Source organism: Urocitellus parryii, chromosome 11 (genome assembly GCF_045843805.1).
Source record: "Urocitellus parryii isolate mUroPar1 chromosome 11, mUroPar1.hap1, whole genome shotgun sequence".
In the NCBI taxonomy this organism is placed as follows: Eukaryota; Metazoa; Chordata; class Mammalia; order Rodentia; family Sciuridae; genus Urocitellus; species Urocitellus parryii.
The window spans coordinates 102,214,278-102,236,081 of NC_135541.1; the positions used below are offsets into that span (position 1 = coordinate 102,214,278).

General features: G+C 39.0%; 1 protein-coding gene across 2 annotated transcripts in view; it reads right to left on the minus strand.

Annotated features, from left to right (window-relative positions):
* Positions 1 to 21,804, minus strand: part of Sort1 (sortilin 1) — a 69,046-nt gene that overhangs the window by 40,009 nt on the left and 7,233 nt on the right. For both annotated transcript variants that reach the window (XM_026402760.2, XM_026402759.2), the window contains exons 2-3: positions 4,419 to 4,478; positions 3,026 to 3,099 (exon numbers count right to left, since the gene is read on the minus strand). In XM_026402760.2, the coding sequence (XP_026258545.1) occupies positions 3,026 to 3,099; positions 4,419 to 4,478 (134 nt within the window). The remainder of the gene's footprint in view (positions 1 to 3,025; positions 3,100 to 4,418; positions 4,479 to 21,804) is intronic.

Below are 21,804 nucleotides of genomic sequence, written 5' to 3' on the forward strand. Positions count from 1 at the left end.
TACTCAGAACTCATAACTCATTTTGATTAAACTGAACCCTCCTTTTTTCCGTTTCTTTTTTTTCCCCCCCTGGTACCAGGGATTGAACACAGGGGTGCTTAACCACTGAGCCACATCCCCAGGCCTTCTGAGACAGGGCCTTGCTAAATTGCTGAGGCTGACTTTGAACTTGTGATCTTTCTGCCTCAGCCTCCTCAACTGCTGGGATTACAGGCATGTGCCATCATACCTGGCTCCTTGGCTAGTGTGTTCAACAATGTGACTCACTTCCAGCGAGGCCAGCCCAGTTGGAGAGGCAACAAGGCATATTTACAGTTTCCACCTAAACTCTGGAAGCAGGTAGGAATCAGCTTTCACTTACTGGTAAGTAAGGTAGAGAGAATTAACATTCAAAGTGACTGGTTAAAACAACAGGGTACTGCTGTGCAACATGAAGAAAAACAACCCTGGTAACATCATACTGAGTCAGAAACAAACAGAGCTGTTCTCTAGTAAATTATATGTTAGCAAAGGGGTTCTCATAAGAACAGATGTGATGATGAAAAACAGCTGAGTCAGATGGGGGTGGGTATTTAAGCAGTAACACAGTAAGACTGGTTCTTATTTTGGTTTTGGTTGTCTTAAGGTGGGCACAATATTGAAAAGCAAAAGGATGGGGGGGAAAACTCATGAAAACGCTTTCACTCCCATGGGTCTACCTTAGGAAAACTATTAGGTTCAATTCCAGCCAAATGATCAAAGAACAACGTAGAGAAAAAGAATTGAGAAGGAGAGCAAAAAACTGGCTAAAGCATTAGGTATGGAAGATAATTCAACTGGAGAGGGAGGAGTTTAAAAAAAATCAAATCAAATTACGTAACCATCAATCAGAGAGGAGGCTTTCATTTGCTACTAAAAAATTGAACTAGCAATGAGTATCACAAATATGTATAATATTAATCACAGTAACATTAGTTTCAGTGAAAGAACTAGCTATAACTGTCCAATGGAATAATGATTTTTATGTGCATCTAAAAAACTGAGGGCTAACTAGCAGAGGGAACTGTATGGGCATTGAATAATGGAATGGGTGCAGCTCATAAGGCCAGGTATTAGTAACACCTGCACAGTGGCAGGGGCTAGGGGCAGAGGTGTGCATATGTAGACGCTGTGGAGGTATTTGGGGGCAGGCAATCACTTTTTACTAACTGGCATGGAAGGCTTTCAGTTTGTTTTAACAATTGGTACGGCAGTGCCAGTGCACTTTGGCTACATGCCATCTGTGGCCGTTGGCCATGCAGCAGCAAATAGCACCAAGTTCTTATTCCATGCCAGGCACAGCAGAGCACTCCTCACAACACTGAGGTGAGTATTATTACTGTCCTCCTTTTACAGAGGACAGAAAAGACTGAGGAGGTTAAAATGACTTGCCCAAGTTCATTCTGCTTGTAAATGACAATGCTGGGATTCAATCCCAGGCCTGCTTGCCAACGAAACTTGGCAACTTCCAGGTTGCTTCCCAAGACTAGATAGCCAAATGATGCAACATTAAAGGAGAAAATCAAGATAATAAGCTGTAAATAAACTAAGATTATACTCAGCTATTGAGTGCATTTCTTTCTTGATGTTCGAATTTCCAAATACTATATTATGATTATATTGCTTTTATAATGAAAGTTAAGTTGGCAAGGAAAGCCATAACATGAGAAATTTCATAACAGCAAGGATTCTTAAATACTAGAAAGAGTTACTAAAGTTACACATTTTAAAATGCATTTTCTCCCTTCCTAAACAGGAGACTTTTCATCTATCTGAAATGATAGAACTACTGTTCTAAATGAATAAACAAAGTCGCCTATTATAGACTTTTCTAGAACTAGGATTCCATAATATGTTGTCAATTCTATATCAAACGAATAAAAATATACTATTAGTCTAAAGATTATAGAGAATCCAAGGCTTTCATTCATTAACACTTATTGCCAGCTGACATGTCAGTCATTTGGTAGATGCTGGAGCACCTGGAAGTGGGTCCAGAACCTTGCCTTCACAGAGCTGAGAGTAATTCAAGATGGCAGCTCCTTCTTGGTCGAAAGGTCTGTCTGCCTATTTTAAGCCAATATTACTATGTTGAAGGGAAGAGAGCTCTGGCTCCAGTCCCAGGAACAGCAGGCAAGGATCACACTTATTGGGGAGAGGAGGTTGGTTTACTTCAGAGCTTCACCATGGGTTCCCTCCCACGAGAAGACCAATAGTCAAATAAAGAACCCTTAGAAATAAACATGATTCCTGGAAGACACTCTGACCCTGGGGTAGTTTCAGCATCATCTGCTAGGATGTCACGATTTCTTTAGGTCCCTAGGGGAAGGGGTTGGAAGGGAATGAAATTGACATAAATGATTGAGAAGATAATTGATGATTTGGGGAGTTAACTCTGGTATTTAGTCTTACTGTTGAGGAAAGAACCTATTATTTAACCATTCTGTACCTTGGAGGAGACAATTCTAAGATGTGAACGTTAACAGAACACGCGTTCCCACTGTCATTACTGGTGTGAACTCTAAAGCACTTTGGTAAGTTTGACCTGAGAACCTCCTTCTTATATAGAAACAGCCACCTGACAATCTCCATCTACTATAGGAACAATCTGTCTAGGCCTTAAAATATTCCATATTGTTTAGAAGTTGCAATGAAAATTTTCATTTCAGGAATATAAAAATCATTGTTCATAATAAGTAGATGTATAAAAATCCATACTACCTCCTGCAAATAAGTAAATTAACATTCACACACATTCCTATAGGCCCTTCATCTTCCTTTGTTGTTCTGCCCCTCAGGTGACCTAATCTCCTTGGCATCCTTTTCATATTTCCTTAGGTTGCTTAGTTGACAATAAAAAGTGTGCTGAGTGTGAAGAGTCGGGTGAAATATCAAGATGGCAAGAAGACCTAAATCAACATTAGATTCCACAGTGTCCAGAATGGGGAACTTGCACTCCCAATGTATTACTTAGTCAAATGCCCCTAATGTATGTTGGTCATCTCACCTTCGATATAGCTTGGACTGTTCAGAAGTAATAATTACCAGTGGTACATGGAAGGTAGTCAAGACTAGAATAACCTGGAGAGAAACAAAAGCATTTCATCAATGAGAAAGATACCCCAATTATATGCTGATATGTGACAGGATTAAACCACACCTGATAGGCTGCTGAAAGTCCTATTGTGTAGCAGCCTATATTCCAACATGTCCAAGAACCAAGAAGTACCAAGTTGCTAGGACTTACAAAGCCTGGAGAAGTCCTACACTCATTTCTTTGGGATGATCCTCCTGGCCTACCCTTGAAGCAGTAAGGCAGAGCTACTTAAATACACATTACCACAAAGGAAGGATTTAACTACTTTGTATTCAAATTATCATAAAACATCCTCAGGCAAGAACCATCTTTTTTTTTTTTTTTAAACATCTACGGAGGCAAGAATACCATGGGTGCTGTCAGGCAACGGCACTATGTATATATAAGTCTCTTCTGTTCTTCCTATTAGTTCTCCACAAATTCTTTTTATACAAAACTATTTTTCTACAAAAAATGCATAAAAAAGAGATTCTGGACAGATTAGTACAGGAGTCTAAGGCGTCTCAAAAAGTGATATAAGAAGAAAACTTGGAGATACCACAAATCTTAGTTAAATGGATAAATCATGGAAATTAGGGTCTAACAATTTTTAGAAGAAACTGAGACAAGTTTAAGGAAATTCTACTGGAAGCTTAAAAAATAATTAAGCTTCAACTTGCTTTCCAAAACCAAAATTTTATTTCTTTAGGCTTCTGATATAGCTATCATGTGCCTCCAAGTTATGATACATGCATTACTGGAACAACAGGAGGCATGTGACATGGACCTTCAGCGTACCTTCCTCCTGGGAGACCAGCTGCACACTAGGAGGGAGAAAGTCTTGACTGACTGTGCTCCATCCCTCCAGTCCTAACAGTGCCTCCTTTGTTGGCACAGGGAGAATGGATGGAGTTAAAAAAACATGGCCCACAGGTGCCACAGTCCTTCAATATAACTATGGGAAAGGACACAGGAAAAATGCAGTTTGGAGGGGAAATGCCACCGTATGTAATGTTCCCTTTTCTCTTTCTACACAGGGGCTTCCTCTCTTAGCACACAGCATTGTCTTTCCCCTTTCTTCTTCTTGCATCTTGATGGTAAGGAGCCACCAAAATCTACCTTCCTACTATGGAAGAAGGTAGTCTTAAGATGGTTCCAGTTCTAAAGCAAAACCAAAACAACTACAGCTTTCTGAAAGTCTGTCCTGTGAACATCCGCTCGGAGCCTGTGCTCTGCACTTTCAGAAAGTAATGATCCTTAGCACTTAAGCCCCACAAGTCTATATCTTTTTGCCAGACTGAAATAGAATCAAAATGTTACTTACCCCACTGCTATCTCCAACCCAGGACAAGGATACTGAGCCCCTGAGATCATCAAACACATGCTATAAGGGGAAAAAGAAATGAAATTCCTTTAGAAATGTCATCCTCTCCCCTTCAATTTTTGACTTCCTTAAATAATTCAGAACTTTACCACTGTTCAGAGTAATTAAGTTCATAATTATAAGGAGGCATGGATTTCCAGAACAAAATTTGGGAGAGATGGGATTTAATTATTTAACCTGAATCACAAATAGCTTGGAAATTTAAATTCTCTCTCACACAAAGTAAGCCAAGCAGATGAGTTTTCTTCACTGCACCAGATGGGGAGATGGGATAATCTAATTGCTTTTTCCACCAGAACTAAATATAAAGATATGGTAAAGTATTCTTAGGATGCTTTAAAACAAGAGATAGAGCCCACATTGACAGACATAATTATAACCCAATCAACATAATTTAAATTTTTCTAGGCCATCCTCACAGTATAACGGAATAGTTAGTGGCTGCATTCCTTTTGCTTCCAGTCTAACACCAAAATAACAAGAGGTAAAAGCAAATGGCCTTGTCTTGTTTTTAGTCAATAGTAATATTAATAAAATAATATAATAATAAACCTTACTAGAGCTGTGGTAGGAGACAGGAGGCAAAAAAGAGATAGTGTATTGTCCAAAATATGGTGCATTCATTAAAATACTTGTAACCATCATTGAGGTGCTTTTGAGTTTTCCCCCAATGTATAAAATTATATATATAATTTATAGAAAACAGACAATTATAAGGAGGTATAACAAATGAAGCATTGTTCATAATCCTACCACACAGAGATATTTCAGGTTAACATAGTATGTATGGTCTTCTAGTCTATATCCTTTAACTTCTAAAAAAATAAAATTCCAATGAGATAGTAGCTTCACTTGATAAAAATGTCCACCATACAGAAATTATATACTATATATAGTATAGTGTATATATCAAAAAGTGAAGGCCCCTTCCCAAGCCCTGTTCCTATTAATAATTTAGTATACATTTCTATTAAATGTTGGCGATTATGCTTTTTTATTAAGACTTATGTCTCAGGATCTTAAATCTTAAATATGTCCTGCCTTCCCCAAAATGAGAAGCTCATTACAAGCACAGCATGTAACTTTATAATTTCTTGGTACTCTCTATGCCTGTCATAGGGATACTCTGCACACTCAATAAGCTTTTGTTGAAAATGATTATACTATATCCTTCCCAAACCACAAACTCAATCTCAAAATAGAACATGTCTATAAATGGTGGGATACTAGCTACCTGATCACCCAAACCACCAATCCCAACAAAGAAGTGTGAAAAGACAGAACTCAAAACATGAACTGTTTTGCTTATCTTCTGATTTTCTCTTGTGGTCCTCCTCAGTTCACCTAAGATATTCCCCTCCAAGTAGGAAGTGCCTCTGAGGTCAAAAGACCCTCTTACACAATTTTTGCAAGTAGCACTACGAGTGCCTCTCATGGGGTTTGCTGAATAAATACTGGTTAACTCTCAAATGCTCAGGCAGAGCTTCTCATAGTCTCTGTAGGACAGAAGGGCTATTCATACATGTAGGCTCGCCAAGCATCTAAGAAGTAGGGTTGCTAGAGACTCTTGGAACCAAAGCTTACACACTGACACAGCAGTGTGTTTTGTAAGATATTTTACACAAAGCAAGACCGCATGTTCTCTTGAGCAAGGAGACAGTGTCTGAAATTACATCAATGAGTTTCTCGGGGAAAAGCAGAAAATATCCAGAGCTACCACAAGCTCCAGACAGACCACATGTTCTAGCAGTTATGTAAACATGGATTATTTTTCCACAGAAGGTTCTGGTCGTAAAACTAGCTAGGATGAATAAAAAATTCCATCATCCATGGTTCTTGAGCTCTTGGTTGTCTTGACCAGTCTACAATATAATCTGTCTTGAGTCAATGAAGGCCTGCACCTCTTACTTTTCAGGTAATGTTCCTCAGACTTGACCTCGTCAGTGCACACTTGCATTACCCAAATTTTCCAACTGATCAGTCACACAACAAGCATTACTGGATGTCACTAGCAATCATCTGCCTCACCTTAACAACTGAGATAATTGATCTCATTCATCACCCAAAGAGTCCCTCTAGATATGTAGAACAGACTTATTAACTGCAATTGTGGTTTTCTGCTACCCTTGACCTTCTGTACCATTCCTTCCCATTAACCAATTAACATTTGCTTTTGAAAATGTACAAACTCATTTTTAAAAGATTTATCTACCTAGAGTAAATGTAACTGGCTTGTTATATTTCAATCTTTAACACACTTATACTTCTGAAAGTAAAAGAGAAAATGAAATCAGAACAGTATGACCAAAGTTCAAATGGAAAAAAGGTTATGTGGGAAGAAGACATATCCACAAGAGTTGGGGGATCAAGAGTACAGAGTCAACCCTCCCTATTGGATAGGAGAAGGAACAGGTATCCAGGAAAGGGTGGGCAACATTCTCATGGTTAGGAGACAGAATTCACAAGTGTCAGCAAAAGTCCATCCGTTCTGATCCCGAGTTGTTTATCATCTTTAACACAATGTGCATTTGTCTCTCTGCATTCCAGCATCATTTTATATCTTTCACAAACTTTATTTTAATTATAGCAACAAGAACCCTATCTGACCCTCACTAGACCTGAAGCTCATCTGGTTCAGGGATTGAGCCTATACATTTTCTCAATAACATACAGCATCATGTACCACAGGCACTCAACAAATATTGAATCCATTTTTTAAAAGAACTATTTGGGAAGTCCTGAAAAGGAAGATGAAGTGAAAAACTATAACCAGACCCACTTAATTTCCTCATAACAGAAATGAGTATGAAATTTAAATGCTCTGTTCTGGGAGAAATTTTGCTTCTGGCCAAGATGGAGCAGCAGGGATCAAATTTACCCTCCTACATGAAACAAGGAGAACACAGAGAACAGAAGCCAGGTGCAGTGGTGCATATCTTTAATCCCAGCTATGTGGGAGGCTGAGGTAGGAAGACTGTGAGTTCAAGGCCAATCTTAGCAACTTATACCTGTTGCAAAATTTTAAAAATGATAAAAAGGGTTGGAGATAAATCTCCATGTAAGAGTGTCCCTGGGTTCAATCCCCAGCAACCCCCTCTACACACATAAAAGAAAAAGAAAAAAAAAAACAAAATGACATGAAACAAGTTCTCAAGACACTGAACAACAAGCAATGAAGACAATGATCCCTGGAAGATAGGAGACAATATAAGAGGACCCTAGAACTGCCCCAGCTTACTATCTGCTGAGAATTTCTAGGCCACAGTGCAGGGAAGAGACATCTAGGCAGAGCGCAGAAGTCTCCCTATATTGGTGAAATAAAACTAGCGTAGGGAAGCCAAAGAGGTCAGAGTTCACAGAATAGAAGACTAGAGAAGAGAACTGCACAGAAAGAGAACCCTGCACGATCACAGAAGGGGTGCTATGGGTGGAATGTGTTCTCCAAGAATATACGTGTTGGAAACTTAATCTCCCAATTCATATGACATTTGGAGACAGGGCCTTTGGTAGGTACGAAACCTAGATTAGACCCTGAAGATGGAACCCCATGATGGCATTAGTAGTTTTAGAAGAAGAAGAGGAGGGACCCCGGCTCACACACTTGCTCTGTCTCACCATGTGATGCCCTCTGCCACCTTGATGCAGCAAGAAGGCCCTCACCAGATGCCAGTGCCATGCTCTTGGGCTTCCCAGCTGACAACTGTGAGCTAAATAAACCTCTATCTCTAGTCTTTATAATTACCCAGCACATGGTATTCACTTTTAGCGACAGAAAACTGAGACAGGGGGACTCCCCAATCATCTAAAAAAGGATCCTGCTGAGTACTGTAAGCACATACATGTGAGGAAACTACCCGAGGCCTGGGAAAGAAGCACCTTGACGGGATTAGAGAGAAAAGTATCTGGACCTAACAAAGGACCACAATGATTCCTGTTCCCAACAAGCACAGTCAGAAAAACCTCATATTTCAAGGGAATTGAGTAGAGTACTCAGAAATGTTTGCCCTAGAAGTAAAGAAAAATTAATTCTAGATTAAATGCTGTTCTTGTCCTGCTTTAAAAAGTTTAAAAGCAAAACCAAAAAGAAACTGCTTCCAAGTAACATAACTGTGTTCAGAACAAAGTTCAAAAATATTTATAAGAATACTAAAATATCTAGCACTCAACAAGATAAAATTCACAATGTCCAACATCAAATAAAAAAAAATCAGGGCTGGGGTTGTGGCTTAGCAGTAGAGCGCTTGCCTAGCACGTGCGGGGCCCTGGGTTTGATCCTCAGCACCACATATAAATAAAATGAAGGTACTTTGTCCAACTAAAAAATAAATATTAAAAAAATCACTCAGTATGCAAGAAACAATAAAACAGGACTCACAATACAGAGAAAAATCTATCAGAAATAACACAAATAATAGAACTAGTAGACAAGAACTTCAAAACAATTATAACTGTGCTCCATATGTCAAAAATTTAAAGAATAGATTGAGCTTATTAAATAAAGGCATGAAAGTGGACCCACATTGGACTTTCAGAAATGAGAATTACAATGTCTGAAATGAAACATACAACGGAATAGGATCAGCAGGAGATCAGACACTGAAGGATGGATTGGTAATTTGAAGAATACCAATGAAAACTATTCAAAGTGAAACTGAAAAAATAACAGAGTATCATTGAGCTGTATAAAAACTTCAAACTAATGCACACATGCACACACAATTGTAAGAGACTAGGGAATCAGAGACCAAAAAAATGAAGAAATAGTAGCCAAAATTTTCCCAAATTTGATGAAAAATATAAAGCCAGAGATCCAAGAAGCTCACAAACCCCAAGCTCCAGCAACATGATAAACAAGGCTCATCATATTTTAAAATGTGTGAAACTAGCCATAGAGAAAAAAAACCCCAAACCTCTGGAAGATGTTCACATACAGGGGAGCTAAGGGGCAGTGGACTTTTCCTCAGAAACAATGCAAGTCAGCAGAGAATGCAGAGCCAAGCCTGGTGTTAAGCACCTATCTTCCCAGCTACTCAAGAGATAAAGACAGGAAGATTGATAGAGCAATCCTCCAGTGAAATCTTTAGAAAATGCAGGTTTCAAAAAAGAAAAGTTCTGGGGCTGGGATTGTGGCTCAGTGGTAGAACACTGGCCTAGAATGTGCAAGGCCCTGGGTTCGATCCTCAGCAACACATAAAAACAAATAAAATAAAGGTATTGTGTCCAACTATAACTAAAAAATAAATATTAAAAAAAAAGTTCTGTTCTTTTGAATTTGTCCATTATTCCTCAGAATTGCATGTTGGAGGTTTCTTTTTGAAGCCACAATGGAGGGCCTACACCAGTGCAAAAGATCTGAAGGACAGCTCAAGTCCAATCTTTCTGTAAAAACAAACTTTCTAGTCCCTAACTATGACAGCTCAAAGTGATCCCCTCTTCCTAGGTTATTACTCTCCAGCATTTTCCCCCCCAGAGCTGGGATTGAATCCAGGCCCTTGCACATGCTAGGCAAGTGTTCACCACTGAGCTACCTTCTCAGCCCTATGCTATGAATTTTTAATGGCAGACACATAACGTGGTATAGTCATCAGGTCTAGCACAAGGTCTTAAACATTTTTAAGTGCTTCACAAACATCTCCATAAAAGTCTACAGTACTCACAAATCCCTGCTATCAACATTATTGATCTGTATATAATCTTCCTTTTACCATAGTTACCATGGTGTCAGAAACAATGGCTGAATAGGGTTTATTTCTTTGCCCTTGGAGCCAGTCAAAACACTGTTAAATGCTAGTATGTGTTCTTGGGTGTTCACCCGTACAGTGATGACTTAACTCCTCTCCTTCCCACCGTAGTTACCATCAACTCTATATAGTTAAAAACTGGCAAAGATTCCTTAAACACAAAGGTGTCTAGAGGCCTTGGCCAGGAATAGACTACACAGAAGAGAAATTCAAATATTTGAGTATGAAGAAATAAGGTCTGTATAGTGAGACTCAAGCAGAGCTTACAGAGGTGGGAGCAGATGGTGGCAGAAGGTAGTTGTTCAGGTAGAACAGGAACATATATGCAAGTATTTTAGAAAATTTCAAAGGGTAACACAAATAAAATTTTATTAATATTGCCAATTATCAAAGTGTTAAGTATATAGTAGATTCTATTGAGCATTGTTAAAATAAATAGAAATTTCAAGAGCAGGATAAACAAAGTTGAGGTTGAAATAGAAGGAAAATAAAAATAGAAAAAAAGGAAACATGTTTGGCACTATTTCTGCTTCAAAGACCCAAAGAAAGCTGAGATGAGGCCACAGGATCACTTACTCAAGACAGGGCCAGTTTACAACAGTACACTAAGCTGAACACAATCAACCTGCTGGTTCAATTGTTCTAATCAAGGCAAAGTAAGAAGAACAAAAGAAATATGAGCAGAGTATAGACTTTGTGGTTAGAAAAAATTCAAATGCAGAATAATCTCTCCAGGAGGGGAAAACTCAAAACCTCTTACACAATATTACCAATGACTTTTCACAGTATTAAAATACTGTTCCAGATAAAACCGTATAGGAGTAGGGGAGTTCAGCAAGCAGAAGTAGAGTGAATGTCTGTATCTCAAACACTGTTATTAAAAATATGTTAAAAAGACAACTGAGGGGCTGGGGTTGTGACTCAGTGGTAGAGTGCTCACCTGGCACACAGGGGCCCTGGGTTTGATCCTCCTCAGCACCACTTAAAAACAAATAAATAAAGTAAAGGCATTGTGTCCTTCTACTCCCACCCCCCGAAAAAAAATTAGAGGAAAAAAAAAGATAACTGAAATGGGGAGTGTAAGAAGAGTTGAGAACATATCTCTCTGGTCAGTCAGCCACATGTATTATCTAAAGCCAAGTCAAAATTAAAGGAAACTAGGTAAATGTTCTGTTTCTTGGGTTAACAGTCCAAAAACCAGTATCCAGAGAGGCCAAAGAGCAAATATGGTAATTCAGATTACTTAACCATAATTTAGAGTAGGAAGCTCAGAAACCAAAAAGTTTAAGACCATCTAGGTAAAATATCAGCTTGATTCTTTCTGGAGCACATGAGCATGAAACTATTGCAGCTTCTAGAAAGATTTATTAATCTTCTGACACAGTTACTGGCATGGAAATAGACAAGACAGATCAATGGAACAAATCAGAGTCCAGGAAAGAGCAAGATTTCTTTTAGCATACGACAAGGCTAGCACTTACAGATAGTGGTGACGGAGTGTTGGAAAAACTGGTTATTTGCAGAGGAAAAAAGCCAAATTCCTAACTTCTTTCTTAACCCCACTCTCAAATACATTCCAGATAGAGCAAAGATTTAAATGTTATGTTACATTATAAAAATACTAGTTCTGTAAGTGAATATTTTAATAATCTTAGAATAAGAAGACCTTTACAAAAATGATTTTAAGAAACCAGAACCCATAATATAAGAATATAAGGATTTTCTTTGATTATTATAAAAAATTAAACAGCAACATACCAGAGAGGGGGAAAAACTTAAAAAATTATTTGCCACACAGCAAAGGGTTAATACTTAAAGAGTTTTCAAATCAATAATTAAAAAGAGACAGGTCTTTGAAAATAGGCAAAGGCATAAGCAAGCAACTTATAAAAGGATACAGAAATGGACAATAAAATATGAAAAGCCACAGGAACTCATTCGTAATCAAAAAAATATAATGTGATGACATTTTCACCTTTCAGACTGACAAAGATTTTAAAAATTGATAAAATGTGTCTGGTGAGGATGTGAGACCAGAGCACCTTCTGGCATGGTGGGTAGGAGTAGCTAAACTGACAAAGGTTTTCTGGAAAGCTATTTGGTGTCACAAACTAGGACCAAGATGTTCATGCCATGTGACTCAGTAATCCCACCCTTGGGAATTTATCCTAAGGGGATAATAACACACCTTTAAAAAGATGTCATGTATGATGTTTAGCAGCTAACAGTTACTGAGCATCTTTCTGTATCATCTTCTGTACCAGTGACCTGACACACTATCACTTATCCACCTAACAACCCATGAGATTTTACTAGATCCATATATTATAGGGGAAGAATGTAAGATTTGTCAAACGTTATGTCATAAACCAGTATACAAGGTGCTACTGAAAATGTTCCAGGTGTTTACTAACATGGAAAGACACATAACATGGAGCAAAAATCAGGTTCTAGGATAGCATGTAAAATCATGTGAATCTCTATGATTAAAAAGGTATTTGGAGGGCTGGGGATGTGGCTCAAGCAGTAGTGCGCTCGCCTGGCATGCGTGCGGCCCGTGTTTGATCCTCAGCACCACATACAAACAAAGATGTTGTGTCTGCTGAAAACTAAAAAATAAATATTAAAAAAAAATTCTCTCTCTCTCTTCTCTCTCTCTCTCTCTTTAAAAAAAAAAGGTATTTGGAGGGATACTTGTCAAAATATTAACAACAGCTATCTCTAATGAGAATTTATGGAGATGCATTCTTCTTTACAGTTTTCCGGACAGTGCATGAAATACTCTCAGCCCACCTCCTCCAATTAGCAGAAATTTTTTGAACCACATCCCTAGACCTTTTTATTTTTTATTTTGAGATGGTATCTAAGTTGCTTAGGGCCTCACTAAGTTGCTGAGGCTGGCTTGGAACTTGTGATCCTCCTGTCTCAGCCTCCTAAGCCATTGAGATTATAGATATGCACCATCATTCCCAGCTAGCAGGAATCATTTTTTTTTAATTTTTTTTTTATTTTTTAAAGAGAGAGTGAGAGAGGAGAGACAGAGCGAGAGAAATTTTAATATTTATTTTTTAGTTCTTGGCGGACACAACATCTTTGTTGGTATGTGGTGCTGAGGATCGAACCCAGGCCGCACGCATGCCAGGAGAGCGCGCTACCGCTGAGCCACATCTCCAGCCCCATGGAATCATTTTTAAAACAAAACTGTAAGTAAGATAATTTTAATTAAAAACATATGGAAAAGTTTACATGAAAGGGTGAGAAAAAAAAAAGACCAAGTTAGTTTCTTCTTCTTTATATTAGAAAACAGAAGGTTATAGGATAAGTCAGAGAGCCCCTACCATGCTGGGCCACAGGAACAAAAGTTTTCTTGATTTGAGGGCGACTCCTCAATGCCACATCCTAACTTCATCATCCTCTGATTCACCTTTTCAGAGTCACTTTCAGAGCCTTTTGTTTATCACTTGTTGAAAGGTGATTTCCAGGGTCTCAATAGCTCCCCCAATAGGAGAATTCTGGGTTGACATTTGCAGTCACCATCTGACTGTTAAACAGGTTTTTAGGAACTCATCTTAGAAAGGAGGGGACAGTTTGTATTTCCCTCTCTGAAGTAAATCCACCTGGAGAGAGAATGATGCAGGATTCACCCACCCACTTATTGCATGCCATCATAATGCAGGACAACCACACACTTTAGACCCTGAATTAACACAATGTCCAGTTCAGCCATCAGGTGGATAGATAACCCTTAGTTCTGTCCAGAAATGAAGAAAAGCCACAAAGCACAACATTCTTCACAAAAATAACTTTGTCTTCACCCCTAATTAAACCAGATGCTTAATTAAATTACTGTTACTATAAGCTTAGAGAACTGTGAGTTGGACCCAAGAGCCAATGTAGTTGGGGAAAAAACTCAGTCATGAGAAACCTGTGTCTATCTTCAGTTACACACTTGATCAACAGTAAAATACTGAAAGAACTAATTACAATGGCACAATGGAGCATCAGTTTTCCCATGGCAGGTCGCAAGTTAAAAGCCACTTTCAGAAAACCCCACTATCTCACCCTCAGGAGCAGCCTCTCTGAAACCACAAGGCTGAACCCACAAGGTCCTTTATCTCCTTATATCCAATGGCACAGTGTTTCACAGAACCTATCACACCCTTCTGTGTACTTTAAATCATCTTCAGATTACACCAAATACAATGTAAGCACTGTGTATGTAGTTATTACACTGTGTTGCTTAGGTTATAATGACAAGAAAAAAGTCCATGCCTGCTAGGCATAGATGTAATTTTTTTTTCCTGAGTACTTGCAATTCAAAATTGGTTGAATCTATAAATGTAACCCACAGATACAAAGGATCGACAGTATGCCTGTGCACCTAACATGTGCTGGACCCTACCTGGGGCACAGGGAAATGGCAGTGATAATGGATGCTCTGAGCACATGGAGATCATACTATTATAAACAGTCTTCTTTTATGCAGAAGTCTAAACATTAAGGCTGTACATGCTAGACATTTAATTGATTAAAGAGCCTAGCAACTGGGGGGAAAGGCTTAAAAAGAGCATAAAGCCTACTCCAGTAACTAACTGGTTAGGAAGCCAGCACACATCATTTTCTCTCTTGGGAATCCATTTCCTCAGGAGTAAAAATGAATTATGCTCCTTCACTCATGGAAATAATACAAAGGCAAGGAAGGCACTGGAGATTCCATGAAGACTGGAATCCAGGATTGGGCTTCTAAACTCCTACTGGGTGATACAGAGACCGGATACAGTGATGTGCAGAAGATGTCTGGAATACAACATGGGCAATGCTTTTACAGGCAGGAAGAGAATCTTAACAGAGTACAGTTCTGTTAAATAAGGCGCTGCCAGCGAGGATCATAAAACACGAGCCAAAAATAAGATCACAAATGTTCCAGTTCTCATGGAGACTATTCTTAGAAATGAAAAGCTAAACATAAAAAAGTACAAGTTTTCAAATCTATTCAATTATTTAGTGTTTTCTCAGAGGCAGGATGATACAGAGGAGTATACTGGGCTAATAATCAGTCAGTCTGAATTTTATTTCCAGCTCTGCCAAAAGCTATGTGAACTCAGGCGGTGCAATCTAACATCAACGTGGGGGAGGGGACTGCATTAACAATCTTTCTGGTACCTCGAAGCTTTAAAATTCTATGACTCATCAATAATTTAGTCATTTGGTTTGTTTCTCCACTGCTGTTTATCTGTTTTTTAAAGAACAACAAACCAGCTCCCTGTTCCACAATGCACATTTTACAACAGCAGCCCCATTATCTAGACATCTCAGCAACCTGGACACATGCTAAGGAAGCAATGGGGACTTCTGATGCAGCATTAGTATGCATTATAAACCTGTTGCACTCGACCTCTAAGAGGAACTTGCACACCAGCGCTCTAATTCAATTTTCTAAGCTTGTTAGAGTTGTGGTTTGTTAAAAATCTGCTTTCTTAGCTTACAGAGGAAACAAGTCATATTTGGGGAATGATGTATCTAGAGACACATAGAATTGCGGCAAGAAGGAACAAGATATTGAAATATGGTTTTTGTAGAACAAAAAAAAGTGAACTTAAATAAGCAGACGATGGTGCTGAGCTTATAAAAATGGGTCACTGAAAACAGAAGAAAATAGCCCCATGTATCTGGATGGTGTTGTAGGCATTAAATGCCATAAAACATTAAAATAATTTGAGTCATGGTGAAGCATAATTTAATCTCTTCTTAATGATCCAGGGTCATACTGTAGACTAAGAAGGCTGATAAATATTTTAGAAAAATTTTCATTAACACAACAAAATTTTTGGCACTTAAAAGGGCAGATTAGCCTAGGGTTGTGGCTCAGCGATAGAGCGCTTGCCTAGCACATGTGAGGCACTGGGTTCCATCTTCAGCACCACATAAAAATAAATAAATAAAATGAAGGTATTGTGTCTATCTACAACACTAAAAATATTTTTAAAGGTGGGAGCAGGCTTAATTTTTGAAAAATTCACTTCCACAGAACAACTCATTCTAATTATGCCCACTAAATGAGTGACATTCCCAAAGCTTCAACATTTTTTACACATTGGTCCCATTCAAAGGAAAGAAAGTGAAGAAGAGAGATGTTCCAATTGTCAGCTGACTGAGTTGCCAGAAACAAAAAGCTTGCTGCTCACCCACTGGGACTGGGGACTTGCTTTGTCAGTTCCTCCGCTACAACCACATTGGCCTTCTTCCAAATCTTTGAGTACACCAAGCTCTTTCTAGTCCTGGGACTTGTGAGCATGCTGTTCTCTCTGCCTGGTATACCCCCTCCTGGCAAAATCCTATTCATCTTTAAACATCAATTTAACAAGTCCTTCCTAATGCCCCAGATAAAAAGACCTCTGTCAATCATTCTTCTGTGGTTATTTCTTTTCTTCTTGTGCTTATCATATTTATAATTATATTTTATTTGTTGTTCATGTTCTCTATTGTTCCAAAAAGCTCCATAAAGGCAGAGATGGTATCTGGTGTGTTCTACACCAGCTCGCAGGACCCAGGACTCAGTACTGTGCCTAACACATGCAGGTACTCAATAAACCATGGTTCAATTAAAGAATAACAATAGCAGTATTTAACCTTTATTGAAAACTTATTAAATTAGTATTGTATATATTATTACAAGGCATTACTGCTACTTTGTAAATGAAGAAGGCAGCCCAAAAGAAGTTATTTGCCCAAAGTTACACAGCTGGTAAGTGGCAGAGCAAAGCTGCAAATTCATGTCTGTCTGACTCCAGACAATTTAAATACTACTCTTTCTCCAGCACTGTGTGAGGCAAAAGCAATAAAGGCCTCCTGATACAAGTTGGGCCCTACTTTTAAAGAATTTATAATCCAGGGAATAAAACTTTTATAAATGAAACTGAACACAAGACAGAATACTATAGTGTTACACTACATGGCAGAGTTAAATGTTAAAAGAAAGAATAGGAAAAAGCAACCAGGGGAGGTGATGGGGATAGGGGGCTGCCAACCATGGGGCGACTGGCCTTACTGTTGCTCGTGATATGTGCTGCCACTGCCCAGGGGCTCTATTTCCACCTCTGTGAGATGGAGAAGCATTATTTCATTAAGGGAATCCTGGACCAGACCACAATCATCGGCAACTATCGAACCCAGATATGGGAGAAGCAAAAGGTGGTCTTCCTTCCCTCGACCCCTGGCCTGGACATGCATGTAGAGGTGAAGGACCCCGACAGCAAGGTGGTACTGTCCCAACAGTGTGGTGCTGAGGGCTGTTTCACGTTCACCTTCACCCTGGAGAACATATTTGTCTACACTCCACTGCACCAGAATGGCCCTCTTCTCTGTTGGCAAACTACATGTGCACCTGAATGTCCAGGCTGGGGAGCATGCCAACAACTACCCTAAGATTTCCCCAACCAATCCCTTAACCACTTGGATTTTTGAGGGGGAAAAATGAAAAAGAGTATGACACGTTGGTACTATGGCAACAAACCAATCAGATCAGTAACCTGTTCAACCTTGATTCTCATGGACACAAGACATTGGTCCGAGACTTCAAATTCTATTTTAAGGTTTATAAGGAGTTGGAACTAATCCAAGAGTGTCTTGTCTCTTTTGCCTTTAGTGAGTCCCGGGCCCTCTCACAAAATCAGCAAATGACCTGGTTTTTCTTCATCTGATTACAGAGTAGGTGACTGGCACACCCCACAAAGGAGGCCTTGCCTCACTGTTCCCTAGCCAGTTTTGGGTTCACTCAAAGGCTTTGCGAATCTAAAAAGCAGTGAGTCTTGGCCCCAGAGGATTAAGATGTTTTTCTATATATTAGAACTATATTTTGATAAATTATATATTTTCCGTCCTAGTTCAAGTGTTATTGCCTGTAATTAGCTGAAAAGGACTAGACACCAATCTAGTCCTTGTGCATTCTGTTTATTCACACATTTTTAATAACTGCCATGGCAGCTCTCAGGATTTGGGCAGTCTGTGGGCCAGAAAGCAGATGTTAACAGCTGCTCTCAAGGCCATTTAGAAGGCCTAGCAGAATTCTCTTGGGCACCCGTGCTCCCATCTAATAGGGCCTCCGAGTCAGGTAAGATAGTGGCAGAACCAGTATGAGCACTCTTACCCTCCCCCTTCCCCCCCAATTTATTTAAGCTGTGGTATGTTGTCTTCAAGGGAACAAAATTTGACTCTTTATTCAGATTTTTCCCAATGAAATAAAATGTATTACAGTTAAAAAAAAAAAAAAGGAAAAGAAAACAGGGGTAGAAGTGTATTCAGACAAGAGAAATGCCATGAGAATAAAGACAGAGCAACACATCTTAACAGACCTGTGAGAAAGGTCACTTTAACTGGAACTGAGGGTTAACATAGGCCCAGAAGTGGTGAAATGATAGGTTAAAGAAATATGCATATTATTAAAAGTAATTCCTTCAACATGCTGGTCAGCTATCCTTCCAAGCAAAGTTCCTGAGAAGTACTTATCACATTTTGTTAATATTTCATAAGCCTTCATCAGTGTCAAGAGAGGGCAAGCTATTAGCAGCTGCTCAGTTAATGAAGGGGTGAAATATACAAGATGCTATTTCAGAGCTCTCAACTTAAGACCAGTCACTAGCTCTAATAAACTAAAAACTGAAGAAAAAAAGTAGTTATGAAATTTTGAGTAGTCTTTTTTTTATAATTGTAAGTTATTTAAAACTAACTATATATACTTGAAACTTTTATAACTAGATTACTAGGTATATGATAATGATTTTCTGTTAATGTGATGATTATTTTTTTCCTCCATCTCCTACAGCTTCAAGAAAGATATTTCAGATAGATGAGTTTATCTCTCCCTTACTCTACCCCCACTTTTCTTTACTCTGAGTCCAAGGACATAAGTAAGATAGTTGTCCATCAGTATTCCAGGGCATTGGTCCCAGGATTCCCCCATCCTCTGGAGATACTAAAATCCATAGATATTCAAGTCCCTCATATAAAATGCTATGGTATTTGCTAAAACCTACACAATCCTTCCATTTACTTTAAATTATCTCTAGATTACTTGTAATAACTACTATAATGTAAATATTCCATAAGTCACTGTTATACATGTTTGGTACAGATGCAATTTTTTAATAGTTTCAATCTATGTTTGGTTGAATCCAAGGATGTGGAGCCTGCAGATATGAAAGGCCAAGTGTACACATTTCTTAATTCAGATTTGGTTCCTGTGAGTACTCATAACAATTTTCTATGACTGTTACAACTATTAACAATTTTTAAGCATATAAACAAATATTTAAGCACCTAACTGGCAACATTTAAGAAACTTTGTAATAATTATAAGAAAGCTTCAATAAATGACGAATACATACAAACGCCCACAGACTCAGTCTTCGCAATGTCCCTCAGAGGTAGGTAGGTATTAATCTTCCATTTTAATCAGTAAAAAAACCTAAGGTTCAGAGAGATTAATGTGTCTGTGGTCACCACCAAAGTTTGAATCCAGGTCTGATACCTGAGATAACTATCTCCTCGCCTCCAAACCACTTCCTCAAAGAACCAGCAATCGTATTAGCAAGTTAAAACTTCAATGTAAAGACAAAGTTTAAGAAAAGAACACCACCATATATGCTTCTTACATTTCTGTCAGTCTTGACTCACTCTCATTCTTGCCACCCCCGCCCAAGCCTGTCATCCAGCCCTGCCAAGTGATAAAACCAAACACATTTATGCCTCATCTGTCTCCTTTTATGCACATGTTCCTTGGGAGTTGGCTCAAGGGCTGTATTTAACAGGATCATTTGGCTGACAACTGGGCCATGTGGAGGCTGTGACAAATCAACAGACTTATTAAGAAATTACACAAGTCATACTCACACGGTACTTCAAGGTTTTCAAAACATCTTCATGTATATTTTTCCTTTCAAACCCTCAGGATAACACTACATTTTATATAATGAAGGAATGAGGGCTTAGGAAGGCTAACGGAGCTCTGTTGAAGGAGTAGAGTAGAATTCGTAGCTATATGACATAACTGGGGTCTACAATCTTGCCTTACCCCTAAAGAAAGTGCATTGACTTAAAACATCTCTATGAAATATTTCCACGTGTAGCACTGTGTTGGGATACCAGGGTTCCACTCTCAGCTCATAAGCAAGTTATCCAGCCTTCCATGAAAGCAAGGGAAGTGACCCGCTAAAGAGCCTAACAATCATGACCGAGCTATTGATCATAGTACTAGCCAGTGTTCAGCCTTATCCTGGTTCACTAATGTTCAGGAAAAGAGAACTCTGTCACAGATACCTAGATTTGCACTCCTTAGTTCACATTCTCTTTCTTTCTTTCTTTCTTTTTTTAAAGAGAGGGAGAGAGAATTTTCTTTCTTTCTTTCTTTTTTTTTTTTTAGTTTTCGGTGAACACAACATTTTACTTTTATGTGGTGCTGAGGATCGAACCCAGCACCCCACGCATGCCAGGCGAGCACGTTACCGCTTGAGCCACATCCCCAGCCCTCACACTCCCTTTTAATAATGTCCAGCAGCCTGGGAGTGTTCCTCAGAACCTCTAGCATTTCAAGTCTGTCCTGCCCTCTATTCTGCTCTCCTGATGTGCATATGCTTCCAAGCCCACAGTGATGACCAGCCTGTGAAAGGGCAACCGTTCTTGGCTCCCCGTTGTCACCTCTGGCGCCATGTCTCGCTCTGTTGAAACACTTTTGCTAGTTAAGTCCTAGTCTCAAACTACCCACCCATACTGTCCCCTCTCTTTCTACCCCCTTAAAGAGCTATCTTCACTTCCCTAGGTGTCTTTACTTCCCTAGGTGTCTTCGTGGAAATCTCAGTCATGTTCCTCACCAACTACCTTTCCCTAAAATAGTGTCCACTGGCCATCCCCTCAGCATGTCTCAGATTTTCCCAACTCAATGCCTTTACAGATCTCCCTAAGAATCACCTCACACCTAGACTGTCTCTTTATCCAGGCCTTCCCAGACCACTGCATTGTAATGCTCCTGTCATCTTTCAAACTCCCAGCAAGTTGCCTCTGAACACCTAAATCCTTACAATGGCACCAGTGCCTAGCTTTCTTTATGCACAGGCATGAACTCCACTCAGTACATGGCAGGAAGTGTTGAAGTGAATGACATCTACCTAATACTTTATATTTAACAAGACATTTGGATGACACTTCTCATATGACCCTCTGAGCAACCCTAAGAGCCTGTTTCTCTAGTTTAAAAACAACTATAAAATTCTGGGAAGTTAAGTGATTATCCATGATCAGCTATGAAGCGGCAGAGCCCAGGCTCAAATATGGATATTAAGCTCTTTTGAATTTTGTAAAAAACAAAGCTATGCTTTGAATCCCTTATGACAAATAGCAAGTATCAGATAAACATTTGCTCCAAACTACTCTGAAGTAAATTAAAACTTTCATTCTTAGTTCAATCTTTGTTGGTTCTTCAGGATGATCTTACAGTTAAATGAGATTTGCAAATGCATAAATGCAATGCTAAAACTTCACTTTTTTTCCCCAGAACATACAGAAGAAAAAATCTTAACAAAAGAAAATGTAAG